This window comes from Caretta caretta, chromosome 2 (genome assembly GCF_965140235.1).
Source record: "Caretta caretta isolate rCarCar2 chromosome 2, rCarCar1.hap1, whole genome shotgun sequence".
NCBI classification, from domain to species: Eukaryota; Metazoa; Chordata; order Testudines; family Cheloniidae; genus Caretta; species Caretta caretta.
In genome coordinates this window covers 36369224-36387001 of record NC_134207.1, presented here as the reverse complement: position 1 = coordinate 36387001, position 17778 = coordinate 36369224, and the positions used below count along the sequence as shown (strand labels likewise).

The window sequence follows — 17778 nt, the reverse complement described above, 5'->3', positions numbered from 1 at the left end:
AAGATTTTCCTAGCTATGTGATGTTTGGTTTTCAGCTGGCAGTGGCTGCACATACAAAATTGATGACTGCAATACTGTCCCTTCTGGGCTACATGCAGTAATGTCAAGTTCTGTTGTACCATTTCACTTACATAGTTGTTGGTGGGGCATCTGATGCACAGAATGTGGTACACCACATATTATGATAGGCATGTGTAGGACCCCAAAGGTATGTTGTGGGGGAGGTGTTGATCATTGTAGGGGTGGAGATACGTCTTCGGGTTTTTTATCTTCTGTTTTGGAATTGTCTGGTGCTGTTTTGAGTTGGTGTGTCCTGGTCTGTGGGGAGCTTGCTTCTTCTGATGAGGTTGGTGAGGTTAGGATGTTGTTTGAAGGATAGAAGAAGGGATTTGGGAAAGATTTCATTCAGGATGGGTCCTCATCAAGTCTGACACTGATTGTATCACCCATTACAACAACTTTGTGACACACCCTGCTGCATACAACTTCCCATTGTCTGTGACTGCAGAGATGTTAATTGCCCAAGTCATTTAAGTATTTTCCAATAACATCTGTGAACCCTTATGCTTAACAATCTGTCCCACCTTCTATTTAACTTAAACATTCTAGTTTCCTTCTCCAGCCTGGAAGGAGAGCTGTGTGAAGCTCAAAATCTTGTCCGTTCCACCAACAGAAGTTAGTCCAGTAAAAGATATTACATCACTCTCCTTGCATCTTTCATGTCCTCGGGCTAATACAGCTAAAACTACATTGTAAACAAACATGTTCTGTATAAAGATAGTTATGGATATTCTACAAATTGGGTGTAGGAATACATTTGTGAGCTAGAGATTTTATTCATTCTTTAAATGACTTAGGGATAGTATGAATGACTTAATATGTCTTTTCTGGGGCTTATTTCTATGATTCTATTAAACTAATAATGGTGTAATCATACTGCTTTTAAAAATTGTAAACTTCCTGGAAATGAAAAAATAATATTGAGATTTTTTTCTGAGAAAGTATGTTCACTATGTTTTCCATTAACACTTCATCATAGCATCCTGTGACCTGGCAGCCATCCAAAGATGGAGACCGTCTAATTGGACGGATTTTGTTAAATAAACGACTAAAAGATGGAAGCGTGCCTAGAGACTCGGGAGCAGTGCTTGGATTGAAGGTTAGTAATGGACAATTTTGAAAATATGTATTACTTTGTTAGCTAAATGTTAAGTAATCACATTTAAAGTTAAGTAAACTAAGTTAATATGCAAGAAAAAACATTATTTTAAATGTTGCCATTACACTGAGAAATACAGTATAATGACATTTTTTCTTCAATTACCAAAATGATTACTTTTCAATGTAATTTTCAATTTTTCAATTTTCAATTACTTTTCAATGATTACTTAGATGTGCTTAATAAAATGTATACTAGAAAGGTGTTGGAACTTTGTTTATCTTAATGCTATGTTGTTTTGAATTGCATTTATGGACTTCTATGTTTTAAATAAACTGAGTTGTGATTTAATTTGTATTTATGTATTCTATATGATAAGCAATATGTTTTCTGCTTTATTATGGTTTCATGTCTAGTACACATCTGTTAGCTTATAACTTACATATCTATATCTCATGTTTTAACTCATTTCATGTATATCTTGTGGACTTTGAGATAATGGGTTGTAATTCTAACAGAATACTAGCACAAGAAGAAGAATGAATAAAATTTTGTAAAAAAAGAATGCAAAGAAACCTGTAAATGTGGTTTGAACTTCTTTATTTATGGTAAATTGGCAACAAGTTTGATTAATCTAATATTCTTCATTTAACATAGTACTGGCTTCAGTTCAAGTGCACAGATTAGTCTGTAGTTTGGGATACTGTAAATAGGGATTATGTCAGCACAGTTCATTATGAGCAATATTAATCTGCTTTAGAATTTTTTGAAATTTTTATTTAATTGAAAAATGTTTACATTGTGAGAGGACAAGGTCAGTGAAAATACAAGCTTGAATCATTGGTTTGGTATGTATTGCACTGTTTAAGGATCAGAAAACTTAAGACAAGGGGAAAATAATATCACTCTGTCAATAATTATTAAATACTTTGCATTATGTTATACTGATGTACTATTTGTTTTAAACAGTTTTGCTGTCATGGATTTTAATTTTATCAGGTTGTTTCTTTAAGCTTTAAAACTAACCTTAAAACAGATTTGATATTATTATTTTATTGCTGCATAAAGAATGCTAAAAAATCTAAGGTATAGAATTAGAAGATTATACTATATAATACATTCTTTCCTGATTCTCAGAGATACATAGTAAAGTCAATGTGCCTCGTCTCCAGACAGAGAGAAATCCTTAATACAACAAGTATTTTTAATAAACTTAATGAACCAAATTAGATTTGGTTGAGTAATTAATTAATTAATTAATCCTGTTGACTAAACTCCTCTGCTTAGTAATATTATTTTGCAAATTACTTGTACCTTAAAGGTAGAGGTTTATATTAAAGATAAATAATAGAAGCAGAAAATAGAGTTATAAGCACAAATTCTATTGTTATGCAATTAAAAGTTCACATTGCTTTAAAATCATAGAATCATAGAATATCAGGGTTGGACGGGACCTCAGGAGGTCATGTAGTCCAACGCCCTGCTCAAAGCAGGACCAATCCCCAACTAAATCATCCCAGCCAGGGTTTTGTCAAGCCTGACCTTAAAAACTTCTAAGGAAGGAGATTCCACCACCTCCATAGGTAACACATTCCCTCCTAGTGAAAAAGTTTTTCCTAATCTCCAACCTAAACCTCCCCCACTGCAACTTGAGACCATTCCTCCTTGTTCTGTCATCTGCTACCACTGAGAACAGTCTAGATCCATCTTCTTTGGAACCCCCTTTCAGGTAGTTGAAAGCAGCTATCAAATCCCCCCTCATTCTTCTCTTCCGCAGACTAAACAATCCCACTTCCCTCAGCCTCTCCTCATAAGTCATGTGCTCCAGTCCCCTAATCATTTTTGTTGCTCTCCGCTGGACGTTTTCCAATTTTTCCACATCCTTCTTGTAGTGTGTGGCGCAAAACTGGACACAGTACTCCAGATGCGGCCTCACCAATGTTGAATAGAGGGAAACGATCACGTCCCTCCATCTGCTGGCAATGCCCCTACTTATACATCCCAAAATGCCATTGGCCTTCTTGGCAACAAGGGCACACTGTTGACTCATATCCAGCTTCTCATTCACTGTAACCCCTAGGTCCTTTTCTGCAGAACTGCTGCCTAGCCATTCAGTCCCTAGTCTGTAGCGGTGCATGGGATTCTTCCGTCCTAAGTGCAAGACTCTGCACTTGTCCTTGTTGAACCTCATCAGATTTCTTTTGGCCCAATTCTCTAATTTGTCTAGGTCCCTCTGTATCCTATCCCTACCCTCCAGCTTATCTACCTCTCCTCCCAGTTTAGTGTCATCTGCTAACTTGCTGATGGTGCAATCCACACCATCCTCCAGACCATTTCTGAAGATATTGAACAAAACCGGCCCGAGGACCGACCCTTGGGGCACTCCACTTGATACCAGCTGCCAGCTAGACATGGAGCCATCGATCACTACACTTTGAGCCCAACAATCTAGCCAGCTTTCTATCCACCTTATCGTCCATTCATCCAGCCCATACTTCTTTAACTTGCTGGCAAGAATACTGTGGGAGACCGTGTCAAAAGCTTTGCTAAAGTCAAGGAACAACACGTCCACTGCTTTCCCCTCATCCACAGAGCCAGTTATCTCGTCATAGAAGGCAATTAGATTAGTCAGGCATGACTTGCCCTTGGTGAATCCATGCTTACTGTTCCTGATCACTTTCCTCTCCTCTAAGTGCTTCAGAATTGATTCCTTGAGGACCTGCTCCATGATTTTTCCAGGGACTGAGGTGAGGCTGACTGGCCTGTAGTTCCCAGGATCCTCCATCTTCCCTTTTTTAAAGATGGGCACTACATTAGCCTTTTTCCAGTCGTCCGGGACTTCCCCCGATCGCCATGAGTTTTCAAAGATAATGGCCAATGGCTCTGCAGTCACATCCGCCAACCCCTTTAGCACTCTCGGATGCAGCGCATCTGGCCCCATAGACTTGTGCTCTTCCAGCTTTTCTAAATAGTTCTGAACCACTTCTTTCTCCACAGAGGGCTGGTCACCTCCTCCCCATGCTGTGCTGCCCAGTGCAGTAGTCTGGGAGCTGACCTTGTTCGTGAAGACAGAGGCAAAAAAAGCATTGAGTACATTAGCTTTTTCTACATCCTCTATCACTAGGTTGCCTCCCTCATTCAGTAAGGGGCCCACACTTTCCTTGACTTTCTTCTTGTTGCTAACATACCTGAAGAAACCCTTCTTGTTACTCTTAACATCTCTTGCTAGCTCCAACTCCAGGTGTGATTTGGCCTTCCTGATTTCACTCCTGCATCCCCGAGCAATATTTTTATACTCTTCCCTGGTCATTTGTCCAATCTTCCACTTCTTGTAAGCTTTTTTTTGTGTTTAAGTTCAGCAAGGATTTCACTGTTAAGCCAAGCTGGTCGCCTGCAATATTTACTGTTCTTTCTACACATCGGGATGGTTTGTCCCTGTAACCTCAATAAGGATTCTTTAAAATACAGCCAGTTCTCCTGGACTCCTTTCCCCCTCATGTTATTCTCCCAGGGGATCCTGCCCATCAGTTCCCTGAGGGAGTCAAAGTCTGCTTTTCTGAAGTCCAGGGTCCGTATTCTGCTGCTCTCCTTTCTTCCCTGTTTCAGGATCCTGAACTCGACCATCTTATGGTCACTGCCTCCCAGGTTCCCATCCACTTTTGCTTGAACAAACATTTTTCATCATGAAGAAAATGCTCCACCTTAGAGTCAAAGAAAATCAAACAAAGAAAAAAAAAGTCAACATTACAGAATATTATATTTTTCACGAAATGAGGCACTAAAAGATTGGTGGGTGGTTTTTTGTAAAACTGTGAGAGGTTAAAACAGTCATTTATTGATTAAATATATTTTTACTGAGTGTGGGGGAGAGAGAAGAAGCAGAAAAAGGGGGGAAGAGGGTATGTGTATGAAAAACGACTTTGGAAGAAGGGAAAGTTTCATAAAATATTAAATATTTGGAGACATTTAATTTTAGTGATAGTCAACATTTATGATATTTCCCCTGGAAGAGAAATATAATGTAAAATAGACCTTACAAAAATGCTTGTTTTTGTAAGTAAATGATTTCAAATGAATATTACATCTTCAGTTAATAGCAATGAATTTTGTGCCTTCCAGCTACAAATTAAGAAGTACAGTCTCTCTGAATACCTGCAACCAAAACCCTGTAATACCAATCTGAGCTGTATGCATGCAGTTAGAACAGCATACACTAGGATTTCTGTATATTTTTTATTGAGGTAAACAGTCTAGCCACTGATACATTAAATGTTGCGAGGGGAGGGGGGATAGCAGTTTCCAGTGCTGTGAGACTATAAGCTTATTCTGTTTACATGAACTATACTGTTTATAAACTTTAAAATTCTGTATTTGCATTGCATTATCTTTAAACCACTTAAATATCCAGAGTAGATGTCAGCTGAGCCAGTCAGCCAATATTCTGAGGGGTTTGGTTTTTCTTACATGTATACCAGTATCTATCTCACCTAGGCTGCATTTTAAAATAATAAATCAACTAATTATTTTGTTTATATTGCCGTAAAGTCTGAATTGTTACAAATAATGCCATTTATGTGAAAACCCTTCTCTTCCAAACAGGTCGTAGGAGGAAAGATGACTGAAACTGGTAGGCTGTGTGCATTTATCACCAAAGTTAAAAAAGGAAGTTTAGCTGATACAGTGGGACATCTTAGACCAGGTATGTGTCTGCTTTAGAAATGAGCTACTGTACAGGAGACAATAAGCAAGAGAATAAGTTCTTATAAGTTTAGTTTGAAGTAATCATGCATACTAAATGTGATGAGCGACAGTAGTGCAGCTGATAAATTTGAAAGTTCAAATCAAGCCCTGCATTCAGTCATTAGATTATCCATGTTGCCACTTTTACAGGCTCTCTCAACTCTCACATTTTTCCAAAAAAGCAACTAACTTAAAAAAAAAAAACGCCACCACAACATGCCATATCTGGTGAATAACTGTGTTAGTTTTACTAGGCAGTAGTTGTCTTAGTTGTAATATTAATATTTTGCTGGTATTTATCCAAACAAAGATGATGTATGGGAAGCTTTTAGTTCTCCAGACCTCTCCTATATTTAAGACACTAGACTTGTTCTACAGTACAGATTGCACAATTCAGAAAGCTTGTAGTAGAGTAGGGAGGTTGTCACTACCAGTGCAGTTCATAGGAATAGCTTTTTTTCCTAAGAAGATAATTATTACTGCAATTGCAGGCGATGAAGTGTTAGAATGGAATGGAAGGCTATTGCAAGGAGCCACCTTTGAGGAGGTATATAACATCATTTTAGAATCCAAGCCCGAACCACAAGTGGAGCTTGTCGTTTCAAGGCCAATTGGGTGAGTTGTTTTCTAAATTTTCTTACTGATTAAAATAAAGTGCTGTTACATTTCACTTTAGACCCAACACATATTGTGCAGATTTTATACAGATTATAAAATGGTACCCAACATTCTATAATCACAAAGCTTGAGTGTAGGGCCAAATTGTCCCTGTTAGGCATGGGTTCAAATGGGAGGTGATCGAGAGAGCTCCAGGAGGTGTTTTGGAGCTTCTTGATGCACAGGTTGGACATACCTGCTACATCACCTCTTGAGAGGATCCAGAATATGCTCTCCTCAATGGATGGCAAATCCCTGCCCAGGGCAGTACAGGCACTGCAATTATTGTTGGCTCCTGCTTAGGGGAAGCAACTTGTTCCTTGTCTCTGCTCCATACTTTTGTATCCACACATGGATCGGTCGAAGTATGACCCATAATGAATCCGGACCCATTTCCTGATATGCTGCAATGTAGAGTTTTTGCCAGAATGTGTACAATGATAATATAATGCATAGGAAGTATTCTCTCATGTAGTGAAATCAGATTTCTTCTTGCTCAGCTGTGAATAGACGGTCTAATAAATGATTGGTTAGCATCTAGCACATGAGATACCTCAGTGAAGCATTAGTACAACTCAGTACATAATTAACTCTAATGTCTTATCTAAACTGTTCTCCCACCTCCTATTTAGTGTATTGCATTGCCCAATTGCTCTTACCTTTGAGACTTATTTCCTAATATCTAGCCTAAACATTTTCTTTCTTAGCTTCAGGCCATTTCTCTTTGCTTTGTCTTTAGAGACTGTGAATAACTCCTTTCCTTCATTTATACAATTCCTTAAAGGTATTTACAGATGGTGGTCATGTCCTCCTTTTCCTGCTCCCTCATTTTCTCTTTATATGTTTTCTTCTTCCATGCTTATATCATTTTCTTTACTCTTTTTATCTTCTCTATTATGTTTATATTTTTCCTAGCCTGTGGGTCCCAGTAGTATATGAATTATTCCACATGGCTGTGAAGAGGGGCATTATTACCTCCCTAATTTATTTCCTCTCCCTAGGTGTATGACTTTGCATAATTTGTATTGAATCTAATGTTGTTTCATATAGCTCTGTGTATCTGATGATATCTCTTTGGTTTTGAGTTTATAATTACAAAATTCCTCTAGCTTCAAACTACAGATTAGTGATCTTTGAATGTCATGGTGATGAATAACCAAAATTCCAAAGAAAAAATGTAATATGGTTTGATATTTCAGTTGGGATATTTCCATGTGGGTTCAGTTTCATGTAACAGTATTTGTATGGGTTTAATTTGAGGATATTTTGTGTTAAAGCTTAATTTAATAATGATCAAAGATTTTAATGTCTGTCTTGTCTGTAGGGTGGGAGAATGTGTCTTACATATATGTTAGATTGCAAAAGGCAAGGACTAGATCTTTCTGTTTGTTCCGTAAAAAACTTAGGACACTTTGGGAAGCTGTAAAAATGTTCATTAAAAATGATAAGGCACACACTAACATGCACACTTTTTCAGATGGGGAGGATTCACATTTTTTCAGATAGGAGTAAGTTTTATATCTCAGTTTCTTTCAGCGAGCATTATAGTTCATGGTGGCAGCCTAAAGAAGCTAAAATACAATCCCCACCCCAAACTTAAGTCATTCATTTCATTCTTTTCTTTTTGTGCTCTCCCATCATTGTGTGTCCTCTTTCCCCCGTGCTCCATCTCCTCTCTGCTGTTGTTCCCCATCCCCATCATGTCCCCTTATTGACCCTGACACCACATACGCTGTCACCAGAACAATTTTTCTGTAATTGCATTAGGAAGATGATGTAAGTTCTCACGATACCCTCATTCCCCATGATGACAGGTTTCAGAGTAGCAGCCATGTTAGTCTGTATCCGCAAAAAGAAAAGGAGTACTTGTGGCACCTTAGAGACTAACACATTTATTTGCTCAAATAAATTTGTTAGTCTCTAAGGTGCCACAAGTACTCCTTTTCCTTTTTCTCATTCCCCATGTCAACAACAGTGTGCTGCATTGGCCGAAGAACTGAGCAGGGGCAGAGCTGAGGTGCCTGTTCTGCGTGCTAGACTCCTATTCACTTTCCCCTGGCAGGGTGTGTTGCTGCAGGCCTGTCAGAGGAGATGACGTATTTCATCCCCAGTACTCCAGTGGCTAATCTGAGTGGGTTTATAGGTGAGGTCCTAATTCAGAATGATTGGTTTCACTTTTCAGGTACTTACTTGGCCCTCACATGATTAATTCTCTGTCTCATCTACAGGTAGGCCAAGGAGACTGTTTTGGGATCTAGATCCAGATTAGATTTAGGTAGTGTTTGGAATTTGAGACTAAAACTGTGTTATAGTTCAGTTTTGGTTGTACTTAAATCTGACAAACTTTTCTTACTAGATTCCAGCTAATGTGTTGGAAATATCATTCTGTCAGGTGGTATTGGAAGATTTCCAGTCATAGCCAGATTGTGACTGGACAACATGCGTCTTACTGGGTTGAATCCAAGCAGACACAAATCTATAAGGCCAGGTTCTGTTAATGGGAGTCAAATCATAATCAATGCAGAATTAGGAAGGATTCAGAGTTGAGGTTCCAGACCTGACCAAGTCTTTTAAAAGGCCATTAATTCAGTTAAAATCACCAATATCTCACATTGTACCTGCAGGACCTTTCTAACTACCCTGACCCCAAGGTCTATCTCTCAGTTTGTTTATTAAGATAGTCTGTGGGGCTTCTTTTGGCATTCTCATGGCAGTGCATTGTTCAGCCATGTGATAAATTCAAGTTCGGACCTTGCCTTTTGCCAGAGCTGTCCAGACTGGCAGAGCCTGGGAATTAGCTTGTGTGAGAAAGTGAGCATCTTGTGGAACTCTTAAGTGACCCACTCTGACATTCAAAGTGTGTGGACATATTCCAGTGAGAGCTGTGTTCAGTTCCCCTTCACTGGACAATGGGTTGCCTAATATGGAGGCTTAAGATAATAGGTTAGGATAGTAAAGGAGAGGGAAATGGTGGTAGATTCAGGAAGATCTTCCACAAATGAAATGAATTAATAAGTTCTGCATGTGGCTTGTCCCCCTCACTCTCTCAAAATGAATACTAATAGATGAGCTGCTATTGAGTGATAGTTGGCTATTGCTCAAGTGCAGAAGCTTTTTTCAGTTTTTTAAAATGTTAATATATGTACCTGGTATTAACGCAGGTGAGAGCTCTAAACCAAGGGTTCTCAAACTGTGGGTTGGGACCTCTCAGGGGGTTGTGAGGTTATTACATGGGGGGGTCACGAGCTGTCAGTCTCCACCCCAAACCCTGCTTTGCCTCCAGCATTTATAATGATGTTAAATGTATAAAAAAGTGTTTTTAATTTATAAGGGGGGGGGTCGCACTCAAAGGCTTCCTTTGTGAAAGCGGTCAGCAGTACAAAAGTTTGAGAACTACTGTCTAAACCAAGGCCTAACATGATATATTTTATTAAGTATCCTATCAAATGTGCATACAGTGAAACACACCTTAAATGGCAAATTAAGAGCTGAATAAAAAAGGAAAATTGATTGCCTACTAAAGATAGTGTTCTAATAAATATATAGCTGAATTACACTGAATTGTACTAAGAAAAGGAGTACTTGTGGCACCTTAGAGACTAACCAATTTATTTGAGCATGAGCTTTCGTGAGCTACAGCTCACTTCATCGGATGCATACTGTGGAAACTGCAGTAGACATTATATACACACAGAGACCATGAAACAATACCCCCTCCCACCCCACTGTCCTGCTCATAATAGCTTATCTAAAGTGATCATTTCACTTTAGATAAGCTATTATCAGCAGGACAGTGGGGTGGGATCACTTTAGATAAGCTATTATCAGCAGGACAGTGGGATGGGAGGGGGTATTGTTTCATGGTCTCTGTGTGTATATAATGTCTACTGCAGTTTCCACGGTATGCATCCGATGAAGTGAGCTGTAGCTCACGAAAGCTCATGCTCAAATAAATTGGTTAGTCTCTAAGGTGCCACAAGTACTCCTTTTCTTCTTGCAAAGACAGACTAACACGGCTGTTACTCTGAAAACTGAATTGTACTGGAGATACTCTAGGGTGGTCTCCTAAAATGGAGGTTGCTACTTAGGTCCCTAGAGTCTGTGTCATCCTGGTACAGTAGAGTAGTAATTATACACCAGCTTCATTTAAATTAACAAAAGTCTGTTTAGCTCAATATGAAACTGAGAGAACAATCAGTACAGTACTGTGTTGATTTATATGAAATTCAATTTATTTTAAACTGGTCCTTCATTTTCAATTTGCAATATGCCACAAACTTTTGAATTCACAACACGTTTAACGGTATTGTAGAAGTTGTCAGATGAAGGTTTTGGAAAGTTGGTAAGGGAGAGTTGGAGCTTTTGGAATCTGAGGAGGCATAGGAGACAGTTTGGGATAAGCACATTGGCTTCATGTTTCTACTGACATTGTGAGCAACGCAGCAGTTAATAATGCTGATAATTTAAATTGGTCACTTTTGGTTTCTAGGGCTGCCAAGTGTCACATATCTTACATGTTACATCAGGCAGCCCTGTGATGCATTCTTGCAGCCTAGCTGGATTCTCATATAGAGAATATCCCCACAGTTGCTTTTTCCAGCTGTAGGGGGCTGCTGTTCTGCCTGCTCTGCATGCAGCAAACTATCCTTTTAGCTTCTCCACTCACTATTCTCCCTGCTGGATCCAAATAGGAAAGGAGCGTCTGGTGGAGACAAATGTTTAAGGGCCCATTAGTGACCCCAGCTAACCTCTTCTCAACCTTCCTAATCCTCAACAGACTCCCAATATCTCAGATATCCCCCAACGCTTGCTAACCACATTGCCCTCATTACCCCCTTCCAGACAACACTTACTTACTCCAACAACCTTCAGACCCACCCTTTCACCAACTCCAGAAATACCCAAATAACGACCCACCTAAATTGTGATACCTAGACACTCTCCCACAACGCATACCTACCCCAGTCACAGCTGCCAACTTTTTTGCAGCTCTGTGTCCTAACCCCACCACTGGTGGGCAGGATGGGTGAGGAACATCGGTGATTCTCATCCATAAGGAATGTCACATATGTAGCTGCGCAGAACTTGGAAGCTATAGATTTTGGGAGGCTGAATGGAAGACTCATATTTTTCAGATTTCTTGTTTCAGCTATCTGTAGACTCAGGAAGACATTACTTCATCTGTTCACGCTGGTTCATATTTTCAAGGTTTTATTCACAACCCTGTGTGCTAAAGAAGACAGGTTAGATTTTGTACCACAAATCAGATCCAAAGGGCAAGGAGCAGATTACGCTGTAAATTTTTTGGCTGTGGAATATGTGAAAGCCTGAATATGTTTTTATATAATAACCTTAATAAGTACCTTACATGCATTTACTTACTAACATGATAGACTGCAACATTTCCTTAGACATGATTTATTGTGCCAGCTGCATCTCTTGTGATGCATTTGGATTATAGCATACTGCAGCACCACTGAGCTTAGAAAGATCCCTGCATCATTAAATAAGGGTATCTTTCTAATTATCTGTAATACTTCAAGAAGCATTTGGTAAGGCTGTACAATTTTTTTTTTTTTACTAGATTGGGTGTTTGATAATCATACAATAGACTTGTTTTACTGTGTCAGATGCCAGATGTTTCCAGAAAGATTTTTTTTAATGCTGCACTTTCCCTTTTATATACACAAAACCAAGCATATTTAAACACAAATAATTAATTTTAATGTTGTTTTTAGTCTGACTCACAGCTGAAGCTCTTTATTTGACCCTGTTTTGTCCAAATAGCCATATAGTTCTTTTGAAAGTATTTGTTCTTACCAACATATAATGCAAGTTATACACGCACATCTTGGGGAAAACAGACATCTGTGTTCCGTAGGCATAATGAGGTACTTAATCATTGGAACATCAGTGCTTCAAAATGACATAGTTGGTACATGGAGCTGCATCTGACATGACGTTTTGCCTCATATAATAGTAGGTACATGCAACAGTATTAAGTAGTTATGTCTGCTGTGTTAGCCTGCACAATGAAGATCCTGGTTTGGGGATTCAAGTCAAATCCTTACCCTTACTTGGGCGTAAATTCACACCCAGACTGATTGCGAATAGTTATCACATATTAGAAGATAATATATTCAGGCTGTTTCTGTCTTTTTGTCCTGTTGTCAAACAAAATTACGCACTTTTACACTTTTACAGTAATATTTTATCAGTGCCATAACCACTGCTAGTAATGGACACACTGAGACACCCAACTTGTTTAAGGTGGTTTATATCATAACAACAAACTTACAGTTCTAATTTGTGCTTAACTTTGGAATTATTGTATTTTTTCTTTCATTTTATTTACTCAGCCACTGTATCTGTGACTTTATGGATTCTCAGCTACATTAATTAAACAGTGATTACATAGACCTTTACTTTGAACTAGATAGATATGTATAAATGGGCGGAGGTAAATATTCCCTGTGGCTGACAATAGCCAGTAGATGTATGGTTTTCTCAAAGTACTATGTGGTGATTTGAAATGTGTTATAGTTGACAGAAGTTTTAATACTATTGTTAGATAAAGGATCCAACTGTCTTGCTTTTCATACTTACAGGGATATTCCCAGAATACCTGACAGTACACATGCACAACTGGAATCCAGTAAGTTTCATATACTGAGTAGGAAAAACTTAAATCTCCCTTATGTGAACACAGATTGAAAAGATGTTATCTATTTTCAGTGTAACTCTTGTCTCTTTGTCTGTCTACGTATCTGTCCCATCTACCTTTTTTATCTCTCTCTGTTTAATAATGAACTGTCAAAAGTCAGGAAATTTAAAGTTAAGGTTGACATTTTCTTATAAACTCATGCTGCTCTTTAATAAAGGGAAAAGAAAAACATAGTGGTAAATAGTGTGCATAAAGAGTTGAATGTCAATTCTAATGTTTAATTTCCTGTATTTTGTTGTTTTGCATTTCAACTGTAACCTTATTAAACAAAACAATTTTGATGGCATTTTTGTTACCTTGGGCCTAGGAGATGGATATTTTGAAATAAGCACACTTCTGTTTTATTTAGACCATTCAGTATAACTGACCAAACCACTATTTTGGGGAAAAAAGAAATTGTGGCTTGGCTTAGATGTTGTGTATCAGATTTCAGCTGGAGTTCTTTTTTATGGCTGTTTTACTGTGCTGTTATAATAAACACCACCAATTAAAGTGGTGGCACAAATTTAATTGTAGTAATGTGAACAAGCTTCTACAATAACACTTCACTGGTGAGTTAAGTCTTACAATAAAATCCATTATGTTTTTTGTAAGATGTGGGATATTAATATCCAGTGTTCTGTATTGTATAAGAACATGATATCTTCCTTTTACTGTACTTGTAACATCACAAACATGTCATCTCCCATTTTGCAGAAGTCGTTGCAACCTCCAGATTAAAATCCCCAAACTCTAGCATCTTCATTCTGCTATTTTTAAAAAATTTGCAACAACATTTAGAGTCTGATTCTATTAGGAGCCAAGCACTTGTGCAATGTGCTGAGGACCCTGAACTTCCGGTGAAGTCAATGGGAATTGAGGATGTTCAGCAGAGAAGCATAACGCACAGTCATAAGTAGATGGAAATTTTCTATTTATGCTATGTGCTTGACATGAATGTTGAAAGCTTAGTTTTTATTACATTTTGCTTTTCTCCTTGCAAGCTATTCGGTCATCCTGAACACATTAAAATAAGGTTCCAGTTTTCACCACCGTATACTCCATGTTTATTGTATGTGTGGCTATAATTGTGTTCTGTAATATGTCAGAAATAATGTTTTTATAGACCTCTGAGACTATAAAGCTCAATAAAACAACTAATTGTTATTATTTTTTATACATTATATTTATTTGTAATTTCAGGTTCTAGTTCATTTGAATCTCAAAAAATGGACCGACCATCTATTTCAGTGACTTCTCCCATGAGTCCTGGCATGTTGAGGGATGTTCCACAGTTCTTGTCTGGACAACTTTCAGTATGTAAACATTTGTTTAATCCTCTCATATTGCTTTTTATAACATACACAATTTTTATGCAAAATGCCAGCTAGCTGTAAAATAAAGTTCTTGTAAGAACCTAGTTCTCTTCTTTAGTGCCATGTTTCTCAGTCTAGGCAGGGCATACCTTTTAAAGTGCAGCCTTTTCATCATCTATTGGGAATTTAAATATATCCATTAAGCTATAAGAGTGATATTCTGAGACGTATAGGGCCAAATTTTCAAATGTGCCTGAATCTTGCCTCCAGCTGTATATGTGCAATTGAGTGCCCACACTTTTTGAGCAATAATTCTTACCCATGCATTTGACAAAATTTTTCACCGCATGCATGGATGTTAATACTTGAAAAATCCACACATAGGTGCTTATGTGTATAAAGTCGCAGACACTCATCTATCCACTCTGTGAAAAATTTTGGCCATGTTTTCAACAATTTAAAGAGTACTGTTCTCTCCACTGATTCCTCATGGTGCTCACTTTCATTCTCCCCATCCTCACTGTGATCAAAGCTCATCCAAAAAATCCACAAATACATCCTCTGAAATGATGATTTTTGGACTAAGCTAAAGGTTTGGGGGCTTTTTATGCTCTCAAATGATATTTAGAACTCCAGGGTGGGATTTTCAAAAGTGCTGAGCATTGGCCTAACTCTATACCCATTGATGTCAATGGTGAAGCTATTGGTAATTTCACTGGGAGCAGAGTTAGGCCGCTGTTGAACACATTTGAAAATCTCACCATTATATTTTTTAAAAAATGTTTATAGGTACATGATCAGTGTGATATAAAAATACGTACAGAATCTAGAGAAAGTGTTCATAAAATTCTCACAACTGATGCAATGGTATGTAGAGATGAGGGGAGTGAATATTTTTTTCCGGTGAAGTCAGTAGTCTGTTCTGCTACTTTTTAGCTGTGGATGAGACATTATTTGTTTTGCTTATCAGCACAACCATCTGTAACTATTTTTCTTTAATTTCCTGTACTGCTCTGCTGTTGAACTACTTTGAGAGACTGTATTATTTGGAAAAGTGAGATTTAGATATCCTCAATGTAGAGCGACTAGTAGGTGTGGAGACTGCAAAAATATTTGCGCTAGTTTAAAATACAAGAACAAGGAGACACAAACTTGGGTTATCAAAGATACAAACATTAAAGTTTCTTTATTTAAGGATTAATATATAGAATAAATTTTCAAGTATAGCAAAACATAATGAAAATATAAATAAAAAAGGACTTAGCCAATCATATGTAAAAGAGAAAAAATATTATGGCCATAGCTACGGCCTCAAAGCAGGGGACAAGACAAGAGTGACTTCCTGGCTTTCCTAACTCCAGAAACATCCCCCTCTGTAGCTAAATACAAAATTTGCAAAGCTTTAAGGTGAGATTTTTTAGATGAGGGAGTAATACTGTTTATTCTCCAGATTGTTGTGATGTCACACTTTGAGATAATGAAAACTCAGGTTGCTTATGAGCTAATATTAGGGGATCTGGAGGAATGGTCTGATTTAGTCACTGCAATTGCAGAAATCACCAAAAGAAAAATAAATGTCAAAAAGCTATATTACTGAGGGTTGATGTTTGCCTATTTTTAATGAATTTTATTTTCAGTCTCTACATTTAAATGTCTTTTAAATATTTTCTTTTTAAAATGTCTTCCCCTCAAAGAAAACCAAATGGCATTAGGAGGAATTCAGAGAAATCTTTGCACTCTTGGGACTGACTTATGTACTATCATGCATCAAGCAAAAATGAGTTTTCTTTCACAAATATTTTTCACAGAACCTTTTCTGGAACCACTTAATTCTTCCTTCTTTGTGATAGACAAACCCTCTGAGTCACACAGAGTCTTATTTCCTGTCTTTTGTTTTCATCCATACGTTTAGTTTACTTTTTCTTTGTCTACTGATGAACTGTTTCCCTGCTTTAATCAATAAAGCAGCTGATTTTCAGAGTACTGAGCATCCACAACTCCAGTTGACTGAAATGGAAGCTGCAAGTGTTCAGTATCTCTACAAATCAAGCTCTAGCTCTCTTAAACTGGGCACCTAAAATTAGTGGACACTTCTGAAAAGCAGATATCTTTTGCTGCCAGCAGAAAGAAAGTTAAGGTAGGGAGGTGATTAGTATGAAAATTATTATTTCTTCAAATCTCCCTTGATCACTCCCTACCTGAAAATACTTACAGCCCTCATTTTACTTTCCTTCAAAAAGATGTAAGTAGAGTATGTCTGTCCATAAAGTATTCTTAATCACAACTCCGATCATCATGGATTGGCAGAGCCTATTTGTTGCTACCTGCGCAGCCCACTTTTTGCTGCAGCTGCCACAGGGGCCTTATATTTCAGTGATGGATGTAGTGGGTTGTGCTTAGTCCCTGCTTCCTGGAACATAGGGATGTCTGCTGTCACCCTAGAAGATTCAGTGCATGGGAAGAGGCGTGGCACTTACCAAGCAGCTGTCCTAGTCTGAAATAGAGCTGGTCAAAATTTTTCTACTGAAAAATGTTCCCAGAAAAAAAAATGGGGTTTCATTAGAAACAAAATATTTTATGGGAAATTTTCATTTTTGAGAGTAAAAAAACTTTATGGAAATATGCTTAATTTTATTTTGTATTGAAATTGTAATTTAGTTTTGTTTTTTTGAAAACTAAAATTATTGAAATGTCAAAATTTTTGTTTTTTCCCCTTCAGCCTCCTTTGTCCCTTTTGCCACTGAAAGCAGTGATATCAGTTGGATTCCCCTTTACACACACTTTTTCTTTTCTTTTCCTTTTTCTTTTTTCATCTTTCCCACCATAGCTTTCCAAAAGTTACTTAATTTTGGAAATGTGAAAGAGTGGCAAAAAGAGAAATGAGACACTCTAAATTGACTTGTCAGAAGTTGAGGAAATTTCGATCAGTTACAGAGTTGGCATCTTTCTTTCTCTGTTGTAATCCGTGTTGTTGTAGCTGTGTTGGTCCCAAGATACTAGAGAAACAAGGTGCGTGAAGTAATATCTTTTATTGGACCGACTTCTCTCACCAACGTAAGTTGATCCAATAAGAGATATTGCCTTACTCACCTTTTCTTTCTTTCTTTCTTTCTTTCTTTCTTTCTTTCTTTCTTTCTTTCAGTAATTTTTCCAAAGTTGGAGCAAGTGGCAACAAAATTCAAATTTTTGAAATTTTGAAAATT

At 37.7% G+C, this 17778-nt stretch overlaps 1 protein-coding gene across 50 annotated transcripts in view; it reads left to right on the top strand.

Moving 5' to 3' along the window:
• RIMS2 (regulating synaptic membrane exocytosis 2) overlaps positions 1–17778 on the top strand; it is a 737322-nt gene that overhangs the window by 404303 nt on the left and 315241 nt on the right. For all 50 annotated transcript variants that reach the window (XM_075125014.1, XM_075124984.1, XM_075124982.1 and 47 more), the window contains 5 exons: positions 1040–1159; positions 5759–5858; positions 6391–6514; positions 13165–13211; positions 14463–14575. In XM_075125014.1, coding sequence (XP_074981115.1) covers positions 1040–1159; positions 5759–5858; positions 6391–6514; positions 13165–13211; positions 14463–14575 — 504 coding nt within the window. The remainder of the gene's footprint in view (positions 1–1039; positions 1160–5758; positions 5859–6390; positions 6515–13164; positions 13212–14462; positions 14576–17778) is intronic.